General features: G+C 44.8%; 1 protein-coding gene across 1 annotated transcript in view; it reads left to right on the forward strand.

Moving 5' to 3' along the window:
- The first annotated feature begins 11430 nt into the window (after positions 1 to 11430).
- mical3b (microtubule associated monooxygenase, calponin and LIM domain containing 3b) overlaps positions 11431 to 20000 on the forward strand; it is a 69745-nt gene continuing 61175 nt past the window's right edge. Inside the window, exons 1-3 of the mRNA XM_063211856.1 lie at positions 11431 to 11602; positions 12565 to 12720; positions 16021 to 16228. Of these exons, the coding sequence (XP_063067926.1) occupies positions 11522 to 11602; positions 12565 to 12720; positions 16021 to 16228 (445 nt within the window). The 5' untranslated portion in view covers positions 11431 to 11521. The remainder of the gene's footprint in view (positions 11603 to 12564; positions 12721 to 16020; positions 16229 to 20000) is intronic.

Raw genomic sequence — 20000 nt, forward strand, 5'->3', positions numbered from 1 at the left:
CTTAATATTCATGAAGTATGAACATGATCATTTATTCAAATAGAAATCTTTATGTTTTTGGTGGTGACTACAGTCATTGTAATTAGGCCCATTATAAACAGGGCTCCAAATTAACATCAGCCAAGCGGCAAAATGCTGGTGAAATTTCCGTTTGACTGGTAGAAAAGATCAACTTACTAGCCACCTGGCCTATTTGGTGGGTGTGTGTTTGGCTAGTGAGTGAGCTTAACCTCTACTAGCCATTTTGACTAATGATGAAAAAAGCGAAGGGCTCGGAGTTGGATCCTGGTAATACATCATTGTAATATCTGTGGTAATGATTGCACATCTGATTGTTTAATTTGCCCACTAGAGGGAGTGCTTGCTGCATTTTATCCCAGACCATTACATCAGCAACTACAGTACTGTTATGTCAGATGCAGTGCGGGTAGCTGATGCAGACAATAACATTGAGACTTGAGGCTTTGTTTTAGGTTGTGTAGCTGGAGTTTTTTGGATCAAGAATCGCCTCAGCACACCTTGGTGGTATTACAAGATGCTGGTTCAGTAGCCTAGTTAACCTTGAAGTAGTGGTAAATCATGTAATAGAGGAGCCTGGAGTGCTCATTTTCTTACCTAAATGATGCCTGAAGGACAGGGCTTGACATTAACTTTTTCACCCACCGGCCACTGTGGCTAGTGGTTTTCCCGAGTCACTAGCCATTCAGGTAATCCACTAGCCACAGATTTTATTTTAAAAAAAATGTTTTATCATAGTAGTGCTGGTCTAACCTCAGAAGATGAGGTGCTAAAGCCAGATGAGTGTATAGCTATCTACATGGAAGTATATCAAGTAAATAGAAAACTGAGTTACTGAGATTATTCTTGAACTTAAATACAACTAATTGATACACAAGGGGCAAACAACAGAATATAGGCTGCTATGATGCGTATGTCATTCCAAGGAATAAGCGGCAAGCCAAATGGGCTAGTGACACTGAAAGAATTACTAGCCACAGCCAAGTTTTACCAGCATTTGGCCGGTTGGCTGGTGCCAGTGTCAAGCCCTGCTGAAGGATATGTATTATTAGGTTTACCACTTCCTGTAGGTTACCTCAGCCACAATCTGATATCGATCCAAAGCTTTGAAGATCGATCTTTTGCAGATCACTTTTATCGCAATATTCTCATTTGCGTCCTGTAGCTCTCTTCAACATACACACATGCCCTCTGAATCTAAATCGAAGTGATCCAGGGAATATGGATCGATTCCCAGCCCTAGTTAGGACCCAGGCTCCTCTACTCACCTGTAGGCTTGTCTCCAGTGAGCAGTGAGGCTTATTACAAAACTCTACGTGTTTACTACTGGAGTCCGCCGGCACTGTTGGAGTCTTTAAGCCTGTTCTGTATCTTACAGCAGGAGACACACACACACACACACACACACACACACACACACACACACACACACACACACACACACACACACACACACACACACACACACACACACACACACACACACACACACACACACACACACACACATTTTAGCACAAACCCAGGAGAGAGAGAGAAGGGGTAGAAAGACAAATTGCAGTACTGTACTGTATGTATGCATGCACTGGACACCTTGGGTTGCTGATGGGCATGTCATGGTTGTACGTGATATTACTGTAGTGTGCTGTACCAGTGTTGTGGGATAGTGATGACACAGATCAGCTGCGTGCTTGTGTGCAGGGCCGCTGATAGCTTTGGCTGGGCCCAGGACAAAGACATCTCAAAGGGCCCAAAACCGAATCAATACAATGTAATAAGTTTCCAATTCTGGGCCTCCTCTCTCGCTGGGCCCAGGACGAGTGGCACCTTTGCCCCCTGCTGTCAGCTTCCCTGTGTGTGTGTGTGTGTGTGTGTGTGTGTGTGTGTGTGTGTGTGTGTGTGTGTGTGTGTGTGTGTGTGTGTGTGTGTGTGTGTGTGTGTGTGTGTGTGTGTGTGTGTGTGTGTGTGTGTGTAGCCAGATAGTGCTTGTGATAGCAGTATCCAGTACCTGTGTGTTGAGCAGAGAGAGACTGGCACACCACTCATGTGACCTTGACAGAGAGAGAGAGAGAGCGAGAGAGAACAGGAGCGATAGAGAATGAGGGAAGGAGGGAGGGAGGGAGAGATAGAGAGGAAGTGAGGACATGGGGGAGAAGAGTAAGAGAGAGTGGAGGATAAGGATGGATTGAAGTGGCAGAGTGAGAGAGAGGGAAGAAAAGAGACAAATGGACAGAATAAATAAAAGAGGAAGTGGTAGGTCTTGAGAGGGAGAGAGAGAGTGATATCAAGTCAGACAGTGGGACGGAGAGAGAAAAGAGCACGGGAGAGAGAGAGAGAGATAGATAGAGAGGTGAGGGAAGAGCAGGGCTGGATTGGGCTAAAAAATGAGCCAGGGCATTTTTTGGAATAGAGAAGCCCCTAACAACCCCTGTTATTATTTTTATTTTTATTTTTTATTACGATTAGCTCAGTCCACTAAAGATGAAGCAATGGGTTGTCCCATCTAAATTGAGGGCCTATCACTGAGTTCAAAAACAAACAAACAAACAACTAAAAACAAAACCTGACTGCATCGGCCCCTGAGGAGTGTCTGCCAACCAGGAAAATGCCCTGTATGCCAGATTACCAGTCCAGCCAATTGGGAAAATGCCCTGTATGCCAGATTACCAGTCCAGCCAATTGGGAATATTCCCTGTATGCCAGATTACCAGTCCAGCCCAGAGGAAGAGCGGGAGACACAGAAGACAAATGAGAAGGAGAAGGCAGCATCAGAGTGGAAGAAGGGAGGGAGAGGGAGAGTGGGAGGGAGGGAGAGATTGGGTGGGAGGAGAGGAGAGGAGAGGAGGGAGGAGAGGAGAGGGGGAGGAAATAAGAGGAGATGAGAGGAGAGAGGGAGGGAGGGAGGAGAGGAGAGATGGACTGTAGCATAGAGTACTACCAGTGGATTTTTTGCACTGCAGATGTGGCTGCTACATATTTGAAGAGTGTGTGTGTGTGTGTGCGCGCGTGTGCGTGCATGTGTGTGAGAGATAGTGAGTGATCACTTTACTGTTATGATATGTCTATCTCTTCCACACTCTCATTTGCCTGTTCATACTTTCCTTCAGAAGAACAGTGGTAGAGTTGTTGTGTGTGTGTGTGTGTGTGTGAGTGAGAGAGAGAGAGAGAGAGAGAGAGAGAGAGAGAGAGAGAGAGAGAGAGAGAGAGAGAGAGGCAGGAGGACGAAAGGAAAGAGAACTGCTCCAAACCACAAACCCGTCATGTACAGTGTCGGCATCCGATTACAATTGCATGTCCATTTTTAGACTTTTCCCTCATCTTACATGCAGGGCACCCGTGCTTTAAAAACTACATTACCCACAATGCAACATGTACCTTTAGAGACCCTACAATACCCACAAGGCCGTTGGTGTGAAAGTCTGTCTATAATCCCAACGGATTCCACTACACTTAACCCTATGGCCAACTAATCACGTGTCTGTGAGTGCTTCTGGTTTCTCATGTGAGTGAATGTGCATGTGCAAATGTGAGCAGAAAAGGCTAATATTCGTTCTGTAGGCCTATCATACTTTTCAGTGTTGAGGTAGGCGGCCTACCTGTTTGGTGCCTTGCACAGGGGTATGTGCAGTGTGTGCAGTTGTATTGGGTGCTTTGGTTGTCAATATAGCAAAAGCAATAGTATTTGTATAGCACATTATCATACACAATTGTCATTTGATGTGCTTGAGAAAGAGGAAGAAGTACAAAAAATACAAAAATTATATTTTCGAAATAGATTATAGATAAATAACCCTAATAAAAGACTGATGAAAATATGAAAACAAGATGCACAGGGGCTTCTCGGAGGAAGTTCAACAGCTGACTGCCGAGACCTCCTGTTTAGTCTGCACACACACACACACACACACACACACACACACACACACACACACACACACACACACACACACACACACACACACACACACACACACACACACACACACACACACACACACACACACACACACTGTTGACACTGTTCATAATCCTGTGGGAGTAAACAAGAGATTGTGGGTGAGGAGAATCCAAGGCATACCAACAGGTTACAAAGGCGTGTCCTTGTTACCTCACAAGTGCATATTTACCATACTGTAAATGCGTAGTATACATGTCTATGGCTAGGTCAGCAACTATCAAACATATATATTTTTTTAATTTTCACATAGAGCCTATAACAATGTCATGATAGTGGACGATTAAAAAAAAACAATGCACAATTAGGCCTACAAAAGAAAAGTATGTTCACTGACTTCAGGTCTGTGGTATTCTGTGGAACCTTCAAAAGTACCATCAGATGCTCTTTGTCAATGGCCTATGCAGGATCAAAATATAAAAAAGGATTATTTAAGGGTTATACTGAGTAGGCAACCCCAAAGTTATGTCAGGTAGCCAGTGCTCTTCCTAGCATCTCACTGCAGCACCACACACACACACACACACACACACACGCTCACCCTATGCACACAGAATGCTTACTCCTCAGAATATCCTTGCCCAGTTGCAACCAATCCCATAGCTAAGCGTACTTGTCGGTCGGACGGCGCCACATGCCAAAGACGGCAAGCAGTCTCTTTGACAGCGGGAATTGACCATTCTACTTTGGCTCTGGGGATTCCTATTCCGTTTTTGGGATGGCACGAGTCACTGCCGCTGCAATTCACGTGCTGACACAACCTTCAGCGCGTTATTGCGTCTACTAGAATCGAAGGTGCATCGAGATGGTCCAGTCGTAGCAAGAAGTGACTGCACACAGGATGTACATACATCTACACGTGCGAAACGGAGGTGGGCATGGGCAAGTTAACACAGAGAAGACCTTGCCGGAATAATGTTTGCTATTGTGAGCTATTCGCTTGCCAGCCGTTAAGAAATAAACTAGACACATTTTTGCTATGGGATTACCCTCGGAGGTTGTGCTCTGCGACTGTACCCTGTGTCAGGTAAGCGACTATACTGAAACGAAAATAAATGCTTGCCTTTGCGCATGTAACTTTGTTATGTCAATTTGGGATCTCGTGCGCATCACATACTTTTGAGAAGCTGCATCGTAGCAGCGGCGGGACGGTGCAGCAGGGCGCGTGCATGGCCGGTGGTCCAGCCGCAGCGAATGTGTGTCAGAGTTTAGGGCGTGAATCCTCTCGTGCACTCAGACGGCAATCTGTTACATAGAAAGCCACGACAATTGTCCGCGAGATGTGTGACACCTAATGTTTGGCTATTTGTTTACATGTTGTGTAGGCCTTATCGTCTTAATATCCTTATTGCCTAATAGGCTACTAGCAATAATTATAGTAGCCCACTTTTTGTAATAATACTAAGCAACGCGGGTCTATGTGTGGGAATGGAGAGACGGTCGGTCAAGGAATCAGGTGAGGTCAGTTATTGGCTTTCTGGCCGGGCTAAGCCAGGCGAAGCGCTGTCGCACTGACTGCTGTGTCTTGGCTTGTCAGTCAGACGAGTAAATCCTGTTAAAACCCTCAGCTGTCCCGGAGAGGAAGACACACATGCAGTACATTACGCACACTCAAGCTGCTGCGCATTTTCCTCTGAAAAGTGAATGTGTGGTGAATTGATCCTATTTCGAAAGTGGCTGTCATGTGGCCTGGGGTTGGCATATACACATGCACGTCCACATGCCGTAAGAAAAGCAGTCACAACAATGGGATGCAGTGCTTCAAATGAATCTTTCTTTCACTTAAACATCCCACTGGGCAGAATACAATAGCCTACAAAATGACCATAGTCAAGTCCAATGTCTTCAATCAGAAAGACACTACACATAATGCATTGTGTGTGTGTGTGTGTGTGTGTGTGTGTGTGTGTGTGTGTGTGTGTGTGTGTGTGTGTGTGTGTGTGTGTGTGTGTGTGTGTGTGTGTGTGTGTGTGTGTCCCAACCCCTGGCAAATACACAATGTAAAGCTGAATCAATTCAGACTAAAGCACACCATAGACAAGAGCCACCATTTCAATGCAAACTGCAGTTAGAACTACAGAGGCAGGTGCAACAGCATTGTTACCGGAGAACAAGGACAATTTGTTTCCTCTTAAACTAAAACACTGTATGCTTTAAAGCAGTGGTTTTCAAAGTGGGGGCCGGGGACCCCTGGGGGGGTCGTGAGGGGGTGCTAGGGGGGCCGTGGCAGGTTCGCAGGAAAGGCTTAGCTTAGAGTCTAGAGTCTATGTCTGTCTGCATGGGAAAGTAAGAAACATAATTTCAATTCTTTGTATGACCAGCACATGTAAAGAAATTGACAATAAAACCGACTTGACTTGACTTAACTTAACAAAATATATATTTCTATAATTTAAATAATTAATATAGGCTGGGAAATTAATATGGGGGCTGCCCCCTTGCACGGGTGAGGCATGGATGCAATTTTGTTGTGTGCAGTGAGCGCTCTTTGCTGTGTGTGTCACAAGTGGTGTGTCACAATGACAATGAGAATAGGAGTTTCCTAGGTGGGCGTTCACTTCACTTTCACTTGTAGTATGGGTTGCCGGTTCGATTACCAACAAAAAAAGGTTGGTGGGGTGAGTAATTCACCAACACTCTTCCATCATCATCCTCCACAACTGCAGCCCTCCTGAGCATGGTACCAAAGAGTTGTCTTGAAGATACTTCAAGCCCGTGCATTTCCTGGATCCATGTGATGCCAGGTGAAAGCCCCTTTAGGAGAACTTCAGTTAGGGGACCTTTGGAGACTTTAGGTTGAGAATAAATGGATTTCCCTTGACGCTGTAGATGGCGGTAGCGCATATCTTATGCAAGCTGTCACCAAGTGCCAGAGAAAGACAAGGAGAAGGAGGGGACAACGCCCCCTCAGGAGACTGAACTGGAGCACACTCCTTTGCATTCATTTGGGCCACCGGCTACCCCCTTGCACGCTGAGACATGCATGATATTTTGGGTTACACTTTACTTGACGCCGGCATCATACGCATAACATAACAGTGTCATAATAGTGCCTAAACATAATGTCAATGTCATAAACGTTTTATGGTCATGAAAAGTTGACATTAGTAGGCCTGTCTTTATCGTAACCGAATTTCACTTAATGACAAAGTCATAATGTGTTTTTGAAATTGATTGACATAATGGTTATGACACATACATGACACCTGTGTCAAGTTAAGTGTTACCATATTTTGTTGTGTGCAATGAGCACTGTGTGCTGTAAGGTGCACACATGACAAAGGGAGCTTCCCAGATGATGTTTCACATTATACGGTAGCCTACTGCAGTGGTCTCCAATTATTTTCCCCCAAGGGCCAAATTATGTAGCCTGGTTCTCACCGACGCGGTGCATGTGCACACAAACTACCGTCTGGTAGCACTGTCGTTAACATGCTCTTCTCGAGTCATAAAATAAATGGTGCATTTATTGCAACTCACCACCAACAAATTCCTGCAAAAGTATATAGTGTGTAATCTTGTCCTGTGACTCATCAATGCGAGCTACCATTGATATTTAAGCCATAAATGCTCAGTTTATTTTCTACTCGAAAAGAGCATGTTAATTGTAGCGATACCAGACGGTACCAGGGGGCTGCGGAGCTACACACACGCACCGTCGGTGAGAACCAGGCTACAAATTATGTAGCACGAATGAGGCTGAGGGCCAAATGCCTGACCGTATGGTCACAGATAGCATACACATCTGTTTTACCATTTCTTCCAACTTATGGCGGGCCAAATGTTTGCGATGTCCGGGACAGATCTGGCTCACAGGTCGCCTTTTGGAGACCACTGCTCTACTGTGTGTTTGGCACTAATGACTGAAACACTTTATTCTCATTGTACACCATGGGAGGTGGGCCAGGGCCCCTGTAGATTTTCTCATGGCCCCTGTTGTTGCCCCTGTGCTGAACAGCCAATGACCACAACATGATATACATTTTTGTATATTATATATTCATAACATTAAAAATGTATCTCTTTTTCCAATTTATGTGTCCTACAGAAAAAAAGAATGGCCCCACCTCGACCCCCCTGGTAATTTTGGCCTGTTGTACACAGCACATTTTGCTGTGTTAATGCAACATATGCTGTGTCTCATATCGAGCACTTGTGTCAGTGTACTGATGGTTAGCGCATATTGCTCACAGTGCACTGAGGTCACTGAGTGTCGTGGAAAAGTTGGAGCACTATGCACTGTGCCCTCACTGGAGGTGACGGGTGGGCATAGCATTAGCTCACCAAAATATCGGTTGGCTACTGTTTACATTGCACACAGCGACTCGTGCTTGTATACTGTACATTTCCTTCACCCCCAGGGCCGGCTTAATGCACAGGCTAGATATGGCTGCAGCCTAGGGGCCCCCACCTGTCAAAGGGCCCCTGATGGGCCAAAAATGAAAACTTATGGAATTGTTACAGGATGCAGTATTGAAGACTTCATGTGTCATGTTGAGTTATGTTGTGTCGTGAAATTTGCCTTTCCGGGGGGCCCACAGCAACCTGTAGCCTCAGGGCCCCAGACCATCTTAATCCGGCCCTGTTCACCCCAACTGGCAACTGTCTCACATACAATACTTGGCTTGGCATGAAACGGTTGGTGTCTCCGCAAAATTACAATTAAGAGAGTGTTGATCAAACACTTCTACTGAACTGAACGCCACAATTCTTCCGTTTCATTAACAAGATGGCGGCCATTTAGTCCAGTGTCCATCGTTCAATCACTGTGTTTTTGGCCATTGTTAGGGCATCATCCAGGCACTTTCAGTGCACTGAACTTACCAACATTTTCAGCTTGAGTGCCCTACAGTATGCACTGAAACATAGTGCCCAAAGTGCACAAGTGCACGATATGAGACATAGGGTTAGAGAGGCAAATTCAACACTTAGCGTTGGTCTGACTAGCAGTCATGGGTTAGCGGTTAAGGCGTCAGACTTGTAGCCCAAAGTTTGCCGGTTCGACTCCTGTTGGGGGGGGAGTAATTAACCAGTGCTCTCCACCATCCTCCTCCATGACTGAGGTACCCTGAGCATGGTATCGTCCCGCTGCACTGCTCCCTTGGGGCGCCATTGAGGGCTGCCCCCTTGCATGGGTGAGGCATTAATGCAATTTTGGTATGTGTAGTGTTTACTTGTGTGCTGTGAAGTACTGTGTCACAATGACAATCGGAGTTGGAGTTTCCCAATTGGGCTTTTACTTTCACTACTCAGCGCTTTGACTTGATACTACAGAAATGTGCAGTATAGTTTACTGTATGTAGGTTTAGTTCACATTGTACTGTATCGTGACAATAAAAGCCATTTTATTCCACAGCATATGCATTGCAAAGCATATGAGCACGTGTTGGAGTCAGTCAGCCAAATTTACATAGCAATAACACTGTTTATGAAGAGTTACAGCCCCTGTGTGTGTGCGTGCGTGCGTGCGTGCGTGCGTGCGTGCGTGTGTGTGTGTGTGTGTGTGTGTGTGCGTGCGTGCGTGCGTGCGTGTGTGTGTGTGTGCACGAGTGCATATATTAGTGTAATAGATGAGATAGGAGTGGATGCAGCTGACGCTGAGATCTTGCTGACTCAGCTGTGGCCTGAATAGATTGTTCCTTACGTGCCTGCCTTACATCCTCACCTCCCCCTTATAGTGTGTGTGTGTGTGTGTGTGTGAGAGTGAGTGAGTGAGTGAGTGAGTGAGTGAGTGAGTGAGAGAGAGAGAGAGAGAGAGAGAGAGAGAGAGAGGGCTAGAAGAGGTGTGAGTAAGAGATGATGAAACAAGACAATCACTCCCTCTTTTTTGCATGATTGTCCTCATAAGTCATCTCTTACTCAAGTAACGCCTCCATGACTTTCAGTCATCTCTTACTCAAACCTTCTCCTGGTGTGTTAAGTCAGCCCTTGGATAGCCTGCCCTTTATCCAAGCCCTTGTTACCATAGGCCACCAACTCAGTGGTAAACACACAGCAGTACTCGTGCAGACTGACTTTACTGACTTTATCGATGTGCAGAATCAAAGGAAAGGTGACTGATGAGATAAAACAAAGAGGGACTGCAGTCGAATGCAGATGTAGGTTAATTTCATATCTAACATGCAAATTCATGACAGTTAGTAATATACTATGGGTGAGGGCTTTAAACCTACTGACTTATTGCTGAAACGGAAAATAATTTCCATGGGTGGAAAAAAAGAAAAAAAAATGATGTCATACGCCTCTCTCAGGCCATGCAGAGATGACAGGAAATGGTTGGGAGAGAGGTATTGGACAAGAGACCCAATATAGTCATGCAGTGATTATAGATATGTAATGCTGATGTTTATTTTGTTTGTTTATTGTTTGTTTTGCGAGTGGTGGTGGGGGTTAGCACCGGTAAGAAACGAAAACTACTTTCAATCCTGCCCGAGCTTAAGTGGAGGAGCATAACTCCAGTGGGCACGTGGGTGAAAGGTAGCACTGTGAGGAGATGGGATGCTGCTTGGACAGAGTCCAGGAGTTTGGATGTCGTCCAAGAGTGTGGGCTCCTCCTGCCTGGCTTATTCAACCAGCAGCTGGGGAGTGCTCACAGGACGCTTATGAAACAGAGGTCATCCTTCACAGTCCTTCACAGGACCCGAGTCTCCAACAGATTGGAATCCCTCACAGCAAACTCCCATAAAGGCAGATGCATTAGCAATTAGCATGTGAGCTTTTTTTTTTTTTTTTGTGCCAGAGAGAAGGAAGGGAAGGAATCGGCAAATGAGCCTGGCTGGGCCGGAATCAAACCCAGGTCGCTGGCGTAGTAACCCAGTGCCCTACCGTTGTGAGCTTAATCCATGTTGTCAGTAGTGGATCTGTTCTGTACGAGGTTTCGGGAGGGAGGTGTAGTAATGTTATGCACCAAGCTCAGCTAGCTGCCATGCGTTGCACTTACACAACACTGCAGTAATGGGCAGCAATCCCCGGCAACCTCGGTTTTCAGCCAGGAATACTAATGGTCGCTCCCATAGCTCTATAATGAAGGGATGTCATATTATTAATATTGTAACTATTTGTGTGAGTCGGTGTGACCATATCACACTATAATGCCACTAATGACATTGTTACTGTGTTTGCTTGTTTCTGTTTTTGCTTTCCTGTGTTTGCTTTGGGTCTTGTTATGTGTACCGTTCCACTTTCTATTCATTTTTGAAAAATGTTACAGTCATCGTACAGCAGAACTTCAATGGTATTATGCAGAGTCTAGTAATTGTATTTTGACTTGGTGATTGCCACTCTGGTAACAATCAAATTATAACAGGGGCCATGTCTTAAGAACCCTGAACAGTGGCGTTGTGTGATGTTTATGCGTACCCATGTGTCTCCTCTCTCCTGTCTCCCTTCTCCTTTTAGGCCCTGTGCGTTGTGTCCGTACGTGAGACCTGCATAACGCCTCAATGCCCCATGTCTAAATAAGCTTGTGTGTGTGTGTTTTGCTGTATATATGTACACGAGTGTGTGTACAAGTGTGTGTGTGTTCGAACTCGAACCCGAGCCTGAGCCATGGAGGAGCAGGCCCAGGTCCTGTTCGATGCGTTCGTGCAGGCGTCCACCTGTCGGGCCACCCTGTCCGCCTTCGAGCAGGTGCTTGTTTACTTGTTTACTCGTTTATTTATTGGATTAAGCAGGATCACACCGCACTCATGATTAAAATGTGCAAAACATAAACAAAAACTGTGCAAAAAGAAAGAAAAATGTCTGCACATTTAAATCCTCTTTTAGGGCTTTCAGGCCGACCAGAACGGAGCCGGTGTCGGTGTCGGTGCCCGCACCAGTTACGTTCGGCACCAAAGTGCTTGTTTGCGAACCGCCCATGTTCATACCGGGCTCTGAACTTTTTCCGCACGTGACTTTGTTACCTGGATGAACCTGCTGACGGCCACGCTGTCGTCACGGTTCGCAGAGAAAAACCTAGTATTTTGCGATTCGCATTGTGAACTAACTTTCCGGTTCGCGAACGCCAATATCTGTGGCGTGAACACGACGGTTCACGATTAGGTGCGGGAACGGGCTCTAGCACGGTTCTCAGTCAGCCTGAACGCGCTAATAGTGTTCTTTTTAATAACCCCTATTTTTCTTTCTTTTTATTTGTTGGATCCCCATTAACTGTAGCAATTCCACAGCTAATTCTTCCTGGGGTCCACTTATTCAATGAAATCAGATCATCAAAGTAATTTCATTAAAAGTTACAACTGAAGATTAAACAAAGAATCGATACAACAGCAACGTATTACAGTATATATAAGCAAAAGACACTGAAGTTAAAAATTACACAACTTACAATTAATACAACCTGTGAATAAATGTCAACGATCTTGAAAATAACTCTTTCCCATAAGTATCGTAGCCTCTTAGTGCAGATGGGGTCGGCGGCGGGACTATTCACTATTTTCTGAAAATACTCAACTGCATCGTAACAACATTGCTATGCCGTTACAGAGAGCCTTAAGTAACAGATTAAGACATAGCCATTACAATGTTGGTGACAGTAAGGTTATAACATAGGCTCTGTGCTAAGGGGTTAACTTGTTTCTTCAAACTGGCAGGTATGCCTGCTGCTGGGGGTCCGCTCGGGGCCCCGCCTCTACCACACCCTGAGGCCCCGGCTGGACTACTGGAGGGCCCGCGCACTCTGGGCCAAGCTGGACAAGAGGGCCACGCACACGCTCTACCAGAAGGGCCAGGCATGCGGCAATACCACGGTATAGGCGTACAGACGAGACGCGAGCATACACACACACACACACATTAGTGCAGGTCCAGTTGTAAGTTTAGGAACATTTCATATAGATTTTTCCATTCAGCATTTTTTTTACTTCTAGGACCCCCCCGAATACAAATCCACCTGTTTCCAATTTTTTCTTTAATAATTAGTGGCAAATCCAAGATGGCTGCCATTGTGTACAGAGCATTCGCCATTAATGCTGTTTTAAGGATTGAATTTCTTCAGTTAATCTTCTTTTTTTATTTCCAGGACAACATTTCATAGAAAACCACTTGTTTCCAATGTTTTGCTTGTTTTTTAGTGGGAAAATCAAGATGGCTGACTTCATATTTGGCAAAATTGGCATATTTAGTATTTTTTAAGTCTATTCAGCCATTGTTGACTTTTATTGGTAATATTTGTTACATGACTGAAGTCAGCCATCACATAAACTAAATCCATTACAAAATCCACGATGGCCGACATTTCGTATAGCAAAATCAATATTAACATAATGCTTTCAGGTCTATAAAGACATTCATTTGTGAATTTAAGCACATAAGATTTTGTGCAGGTCCAAATTATTGTTCAAACAAAAATGACTATGAATCAATTAATGTACAGTATCTGTTATGCAGTGCTACCTGTACAGTAGCATTGCATATGCACTGGTTTGGCTGCCTATGTCAAGGCCAAGGCCTACAAAGTTGCTTCAGGGTCGGCTTCAGCTTATCTGAAGGTTATGAAACCAAATGTTCTGCCTGGGATGCTGCATTCCTCCAATTCCAACAATCTTGCCATGCTCTCAGACTGCTCAAAGAACTAGGCTCTTTGGCATGACAGTCAGTGTACACCCATGACCCTAGTAATGGCCACACTATCATACCTTTGTAAGACCTTTGGCATCATGAAGTATTGGTGGCACAAGTGTGAATGTACATTTTGTCTGCCTCCAGAAATGTTGGGCCCCACAAAAGATTTGATTTTGGGCCCCCATAAGGGCCCCTGTCAGTGCTGTCAGTGCTTGGGCCCTTAGAATCTGTAACATTTTTCCCCCACTAGCGGCACCCATGTCTGCCTCAATGATGCTACAGAGTATTCTCTCTATAATTAATTAATTAATTAATTAATTAATTAATTAATTAATTAATGTGTGGAATGAGGTAGTCCTATTGCCCACTCTTCTGGATAGTTCTATGAAATGAATTAATAGGATTTTTTTGTACTTCCTGATCAGTCTATAGAGTTTAGTTGGAGGCAACTGGTCTTTTTTTTGCAACTGGCAAATTGCAAGCCAATCTTTGCGCACAACATTTAAGGTGTGTCACCCCAAACTTCAGATTTTCTACCTCTGAGACTGAGGCATCGTGAGGATGGACAGAGGGCTCCACCACCTCCAGGGCTCCTGTCATAAATCACACCGGCTCCACCTGCTGCTATGCTATTGAGATCAGGGGTCAGTTCAGATATAGATGAGATCTAGGTTATTTGCTAGTTCAAGGGTTTTTGGACACCATGTTGAATTTTGGCAAAATATGAGATAAATGTTGATAACATTTCATGTAATGACAGTTACGTGCCTATCAAAATACTACCAATAGGCGTACAATACTGCAGAATGGCTTTAAAGACCGTAGCCCCTTAATGCACGCCTCACCTCCTGTGGCATGCTGTAATAGTCATTGAAAGTTAACTACCTAGCACTACAATACTATGACGTGACACTGGGCCTTTAGTAATGCACTACGACTTGGTCATTGCCATTCTGGTAACAGCAAATTTATAACGCCATGTCTTAATGGGTTAAAACACCAAAATGTCCTTATTTTGCTATAATGTCAGCAATCTTGGATTCTGCTTCTGAAAGTTAAAGGGAAAATAAAAACAAGTTGTTTTGTATTCAGAGGGGGTCCTACAAATAAATAGGATAAGACACATTACCTGGTCATAAAAAGAACCGTTCAATGCCTTTTCTGATGTCATGTTGAATTTTTACAACAGATTGAATAATTTTTGAATGAAGTTCATGTAATGGCTGACTGAACAGTCCTTTATCCATCGTGAATATTACAAATACAAGAAAAAAACAATGACTTTAGAGACCTTAAAACACCAAATACATAATTTATGCTACATGTCATGTCAGCCATCTTGGATTTTGGTACTAAAACTTAAGGGGCGGGGGTGGAAACAGGTTGGTTTTTTGTTCAGGGGATGTAAGAAATATAAAAAACACCAATTCCCAAAATGTATATGACATGTTTCTTTCAATTACATTCAATTGTGTTAGAATATGACCATATATCCGCCATCTTGGATTTTGGGCGTTTCCACTTCAGAAAAAAATTGGAAACAGGTGGATCCGAAGACTATGGGGTCTGTAGTTGATAAAAAACACAAAGTGGAAAAATCTATATGAAATGTTCCTAAACCTTATTTTTGGGACAATTGAACCTGCACTACACACACACACACACACACACACACACACACACACACACACACACACACACACACACACACACACACACACACACACACAAACACGTGCTCTACCAGAAGGGACAGGAATGCGGCAATACCACGGTATAGGCTTACAGACGAGACGCGAGCACGCACACACACACACACACACACACACACACACACACACACACACACACACACTAGTAGGTGACGTCACTGCAGTGTTTCACGGCACTGGGGTTGGGACCCCATTTGCCGTCGCCTGGAATTCAAATGGGGTCACCTGAAATGTGTGTGAAAAAGAATACTGATAAATGCTACTCATCAACATAGCATAACTATTCACTATTCTCTTGAAGCACTATTTAAACCATTTACAGGCCATAGGTATTGTTTTGGCTTGGGCACAGTTTAGCACTCTTTAGCTATTGTTAGGGTGGATATGAATAGGGAGGGTCATTGGGAGGGGCCCACAAAGATAATAAGGCTCTACGTCTGCGTGTGTGTGTGTGTGTGTGTGTGTGTGTGTGTGTGTGTGTGTGTGTGTGTGTGTGTGTGTGTGTGTGTGTGTGTGTGTGTGTGTGTGTGCGTCTACATGTGTGTGTGTGTGCGTCTACATGTGTGTGTGCGTCTACATGTGTGTGTGTGAGCGTCTACGTGTGTGTGTGTGCGTGTGCATGTGCCTGTGCGTGTGTATATATGTGTGTCTGCGTGTGTGTGTGTGTCTGTGTGTCTCTGCGTGTGTGTGTGTATATATGTGTGCATGTATGTCTGCCTGTGTGTGTGTCTGCGTGTGTGTGTGTCTGTGTGTCTCTGTGTGTGTGTGTACTAGTGTCTGATCATCGGCGCGGGTCCGTGCGGCCTGCGTACGGCGATCGAGCTGGCTCTGCTGGGGGCCCGCGTGCTGCTGGTGGAGAAGCGCGACTCCTTCTCCCGGAACAACGTGCTGCACCTCTGGCCCTGCACCATCCACGACCTCCGGGGACTCGGGGCCAAGAAGTTCTACGGACAGTTCTGCGCCGGCGCCATCGACCACATTAGTGAGTTATTGATAGTGTGTGTGTGTGTGTGTGTGTGTGTGTGTGTGTGTGTGTGTGTGTGTGTGTGTGACCTCCAAGACCTTAGAGCTAAGAGGTTGTAGCTCTCTGTGTTCTGTTCTGCTGTGTGTGTGTGTGTGTCTGTGAGTGCGTGTGTCTGTGTATGTGCGTGTGTGTGTGCGTGTGCGTATTTGTGTCAGGGTTCCCACACGTCCTGGAAAACCTGGAAAACCTGGAAATTTAGAGATGTGTTTTCAAGTCCTTGAAAGTCCTGGAAATTCACCAAATGTCCTGGAAAAAAAATATTTGACCTGGATTTTTTTTCCTTCAACTTTTTCCCGATTTTGTTTGTGGTATAATTTTTACTCTTCTCCGAGTCTAGACATGACGATTCAATTTATATCCACCTAGGTGTATTGAATACATTATTGTCCACACACACACACACACAGTTTGGTCAGGTTGCCATCTTTGATTGCACTTATACAGTCATATTCTTTGACTCAATGTTGCCAAAAGTCGCTAGAAGTCGCTAGTTGGCTTGCTGAAAAGTCGCTAGCTGATATCATGGCGTTATATATCTCTCGAAAACCTTACGGTCATAATAGGCCTACAAATAGGCAGTGCTAGCACTTCCTTACAAAAAATTGTACTGCTATCTTTTTTGGAGATCAGAGCTTTCAGTCTCACTAGCCACTTTGAAAGCTAGTTTGATCTTTGGTGTGACAAATCACAGTAGTCGCATCAATTGTTTGTATGCAAGAATATTCCAGAGAAAAAGAAACTGGCAACAAAACTGGCTTGCAGAAAGACAGAAACCACTGGCCACAATGGTTGGTGAGCAAAAAAGTCAAAGTCAAGTCTTGTGGAGAATGCATTTAAATCCAAGTAGCCTACACTATTTTTTGCGATAAGAGAGAGACTATTATTACTAATATTACTAATAAACGTTTTGTGGATCAGAAAGCATTTCAATTGAACAGAGGCTGCACGTGCTGGGCTTGCGAAATCTGACATAGGGGTGTGGTCGCCAAGCTCCAGCAGATTCCTACTAGCGGGACAGCTGGTGATCTTTAACCGCAACCCAGGTCAATACCTTTGGACAAAGAACATAGAATGGATAAGAACGCTTATTCGCAGGTAGTTATTCGCGTGTAGTACGGGGGCGTAGCCCAGGGACACCAATGCGCAGTGGATGCAAGGCCATGATCGATAAAAATTGTGACACTGGAAACTCCGCAATTTGAATTGCATTGTGGGTGCGAGAAGCTGTTGCTAGTTCCGGCCCGGTCAAAATAAGATGTCCTGTCGTCAATGTTCAGTTTGTGGTTAAATTACAGCTGTCATTCAGCCTTAATTACAGCTGACACAAATTCACTATGTCCTATGACCTGTTCCACACTCCAGCCCTGGCGGTAGTGGCTTTGCATTTTGCCAGTACTAAGCAAATAACGTACATTGGATAAGAAGTATCACTCAATGGAAAATGCATTGGGTTAGGTGTAGTCCGAGGACATTGCTTAAAGACACTGTGCTCATGGTCAGTGGGTGCAACGCCATAATGGATAAAATCTGAACTCTGTAACTTCGCAAAATTGGTCAAGAGAGGAGATCCAGTTGTCAGTGTTAAATGTAATCCCTCCTATCACTAGTCTCCTTAGTACTAACTGCAGAAGAAGAAAGTGACTCCCCTTGCGGCCATGCCATACTATGCTCTTATGACGTCTTTGGACGTACCCTCTTCCCTAACACACTGTACTCATTCATTACAACTCATTTCAACCTTAAAGTCACATTGTCTCTAAAATGCATTGTGTATGTCCAAATTGTGGGTCCGACGGATGAAATATCCGTCCTGAATTATCCAAAAATAGTCCTGGAAATGTCCTGGAAATATCCTGGAAAATTATTTTTGAAAAAGTGTGGGAACCCTGGTGGGTGTGTGTGTGTGTGTGTGTGTGTGTGTGTGTGTGTGTGTGTGTGTGTGTGTGTGTGTGTGTGTGTGTGTGTGTGTGTGTGTGTGTGTGTGTGTGTGTGTGACCTCCACAGGTCAGCCAGTGTCTCCTTCTCAAGCTTGTATGATGTGTGTTTGTGTGTGTGTGTGTGTGTGTGTGTGTGTGTGTGTGTGTGTGTGCACGTGCGCGTGCGTGCGAGCGTGTGTGTGCGAGTGCGCGCGCGTGTGTGTGTGTCTGTGACACTCAGCCAGTGTCTCCTTCTCTCTTGTTATATCCCTCTACATCTTTGTGTGTGCGTCCTGACTTGCTGTGATCCTCAGCACGGAGCTGTGTCTTGCTAAGCTGGCAGCGTGTGTGTGTGTGCATGTGTATGTTTGTGTGTGCGTTTGTATGCATATGCATATGCATCTAGGACTGGGCGGTTAATCGAGTTTTATGGTTTCTCGAGAAGTTTTATGAAATCGATTAGTATTTTGACATATCGAATATATCGAGTTTAGACTGTAAATGCGTAAGATTTCGCCACTCTGATTTCCCTTCTGTGCTGTGGAGCGGTCCGCCCCGCCTCCTCCTTGCGTGTGTTTCCCCCCAACAGAGCTGGCTCTCCCCTCCCCCTGCTCCTCCTCCTCCCCCTCCCCTTGCGTGTAGCAGCGTGTGTTTGTGCTGATAAACTCTTTCAACATGGCGGCGCCCACAGAAGAAGCCGAAACAGCAGAATTTGTTCCAAAGAAAAGGACGAACGGCTCAATAATATGGCGTTATTTCGGATTTAGTCTCTGATGAGGAGCATCTCTATAAGAGGCTTTGTGCGTTGGTCCGTCCGTCCGTGACGCTTTTTGTCAGACATCTTTGTCCCTTGGGGTAAACCGGCTGTGCTAATACAGCCGTGATGCGTTTCCCAATCATTGGAAACCGCTTCAAAATGATAATAAACAACTAAAATATGATTTAACCCTCTAGCTACCATAACGGCCGTGAACGTCCGGCTGGATCTGTACCAGAACGGCTGCGGCCGGCCGGAATATTTTCATATGAAAATACAGCTGAACGGCCGTCATCATGCAGTTTTTCCAGCTTTCAAACACTTTAGCTCAATATTACAGACCCTCCTCGATATACTTTCAGCATAAAAACTATATGTTTATATTATATTATTTTTCAGTATTTTAGATTTTATTACGAGATGCGCCGCTTTATGCGATTTGGCAATCTGCCATCAATTCAAATGACGGCCGTCCGAAATTGGATGGCTACAAACACAACCACTCTATTTCTACAACCAATATACACTAAATATGAAAACTTCCAACCCTCTTCGATCTATTTTCATGGTCAACAGCACATGTTTATGCCTATTTAGGCTATTTTTAGATCATGTTGTTTTATTAGGCTTAGCCTATGAGATGGTGTTCAACTGTGATGGGTTTTGCCATGGTCCTAAATAGCAAACACAACTGTCCAGCCGATGTCTACACGCTACATATTAAACATGTAAACTGTCTTCGGTGTGTTTTCAGAGTCAAACCATATGTTGGTATCCAACTATCTGGAACAACTTACAGCGACAGCTCTGCGTAACCGGCGCATCGTGAAGGAAGCGCAGCATGGAACAATTGACTACTCATTTTGCGTGTCAGCTTTGGCAAATCAGTCAAGGACTGTTACTACTCCACGTTGTCCTTCATAAAAATGTGCGCGAAGACGTTGAGTTGAATGCTAACTTCCAATAATAGCCTACCAACGTGGTGTTTGTAGCACTTCAATTCCGGTCAAAGTCGGTGATGCCTGGCGCGTCTTACCTGTGCCAAATTGGGAGGGGA

Source organism: Engraulis encrasicolus, chromosome 12, assembly GCF_034702125.1.
Source record: "Engraulis encrasicolus isolate BLACKSEA-1 chromosome 12, IST_EnEncr_1.0, whole genome shotgun sequence".
NCBI lineage: Eukaryota > Metazoa > Chordata > Actinopteri > Clupeiformes > Engraulidae > Engraulis > Engraulis encrasicolus.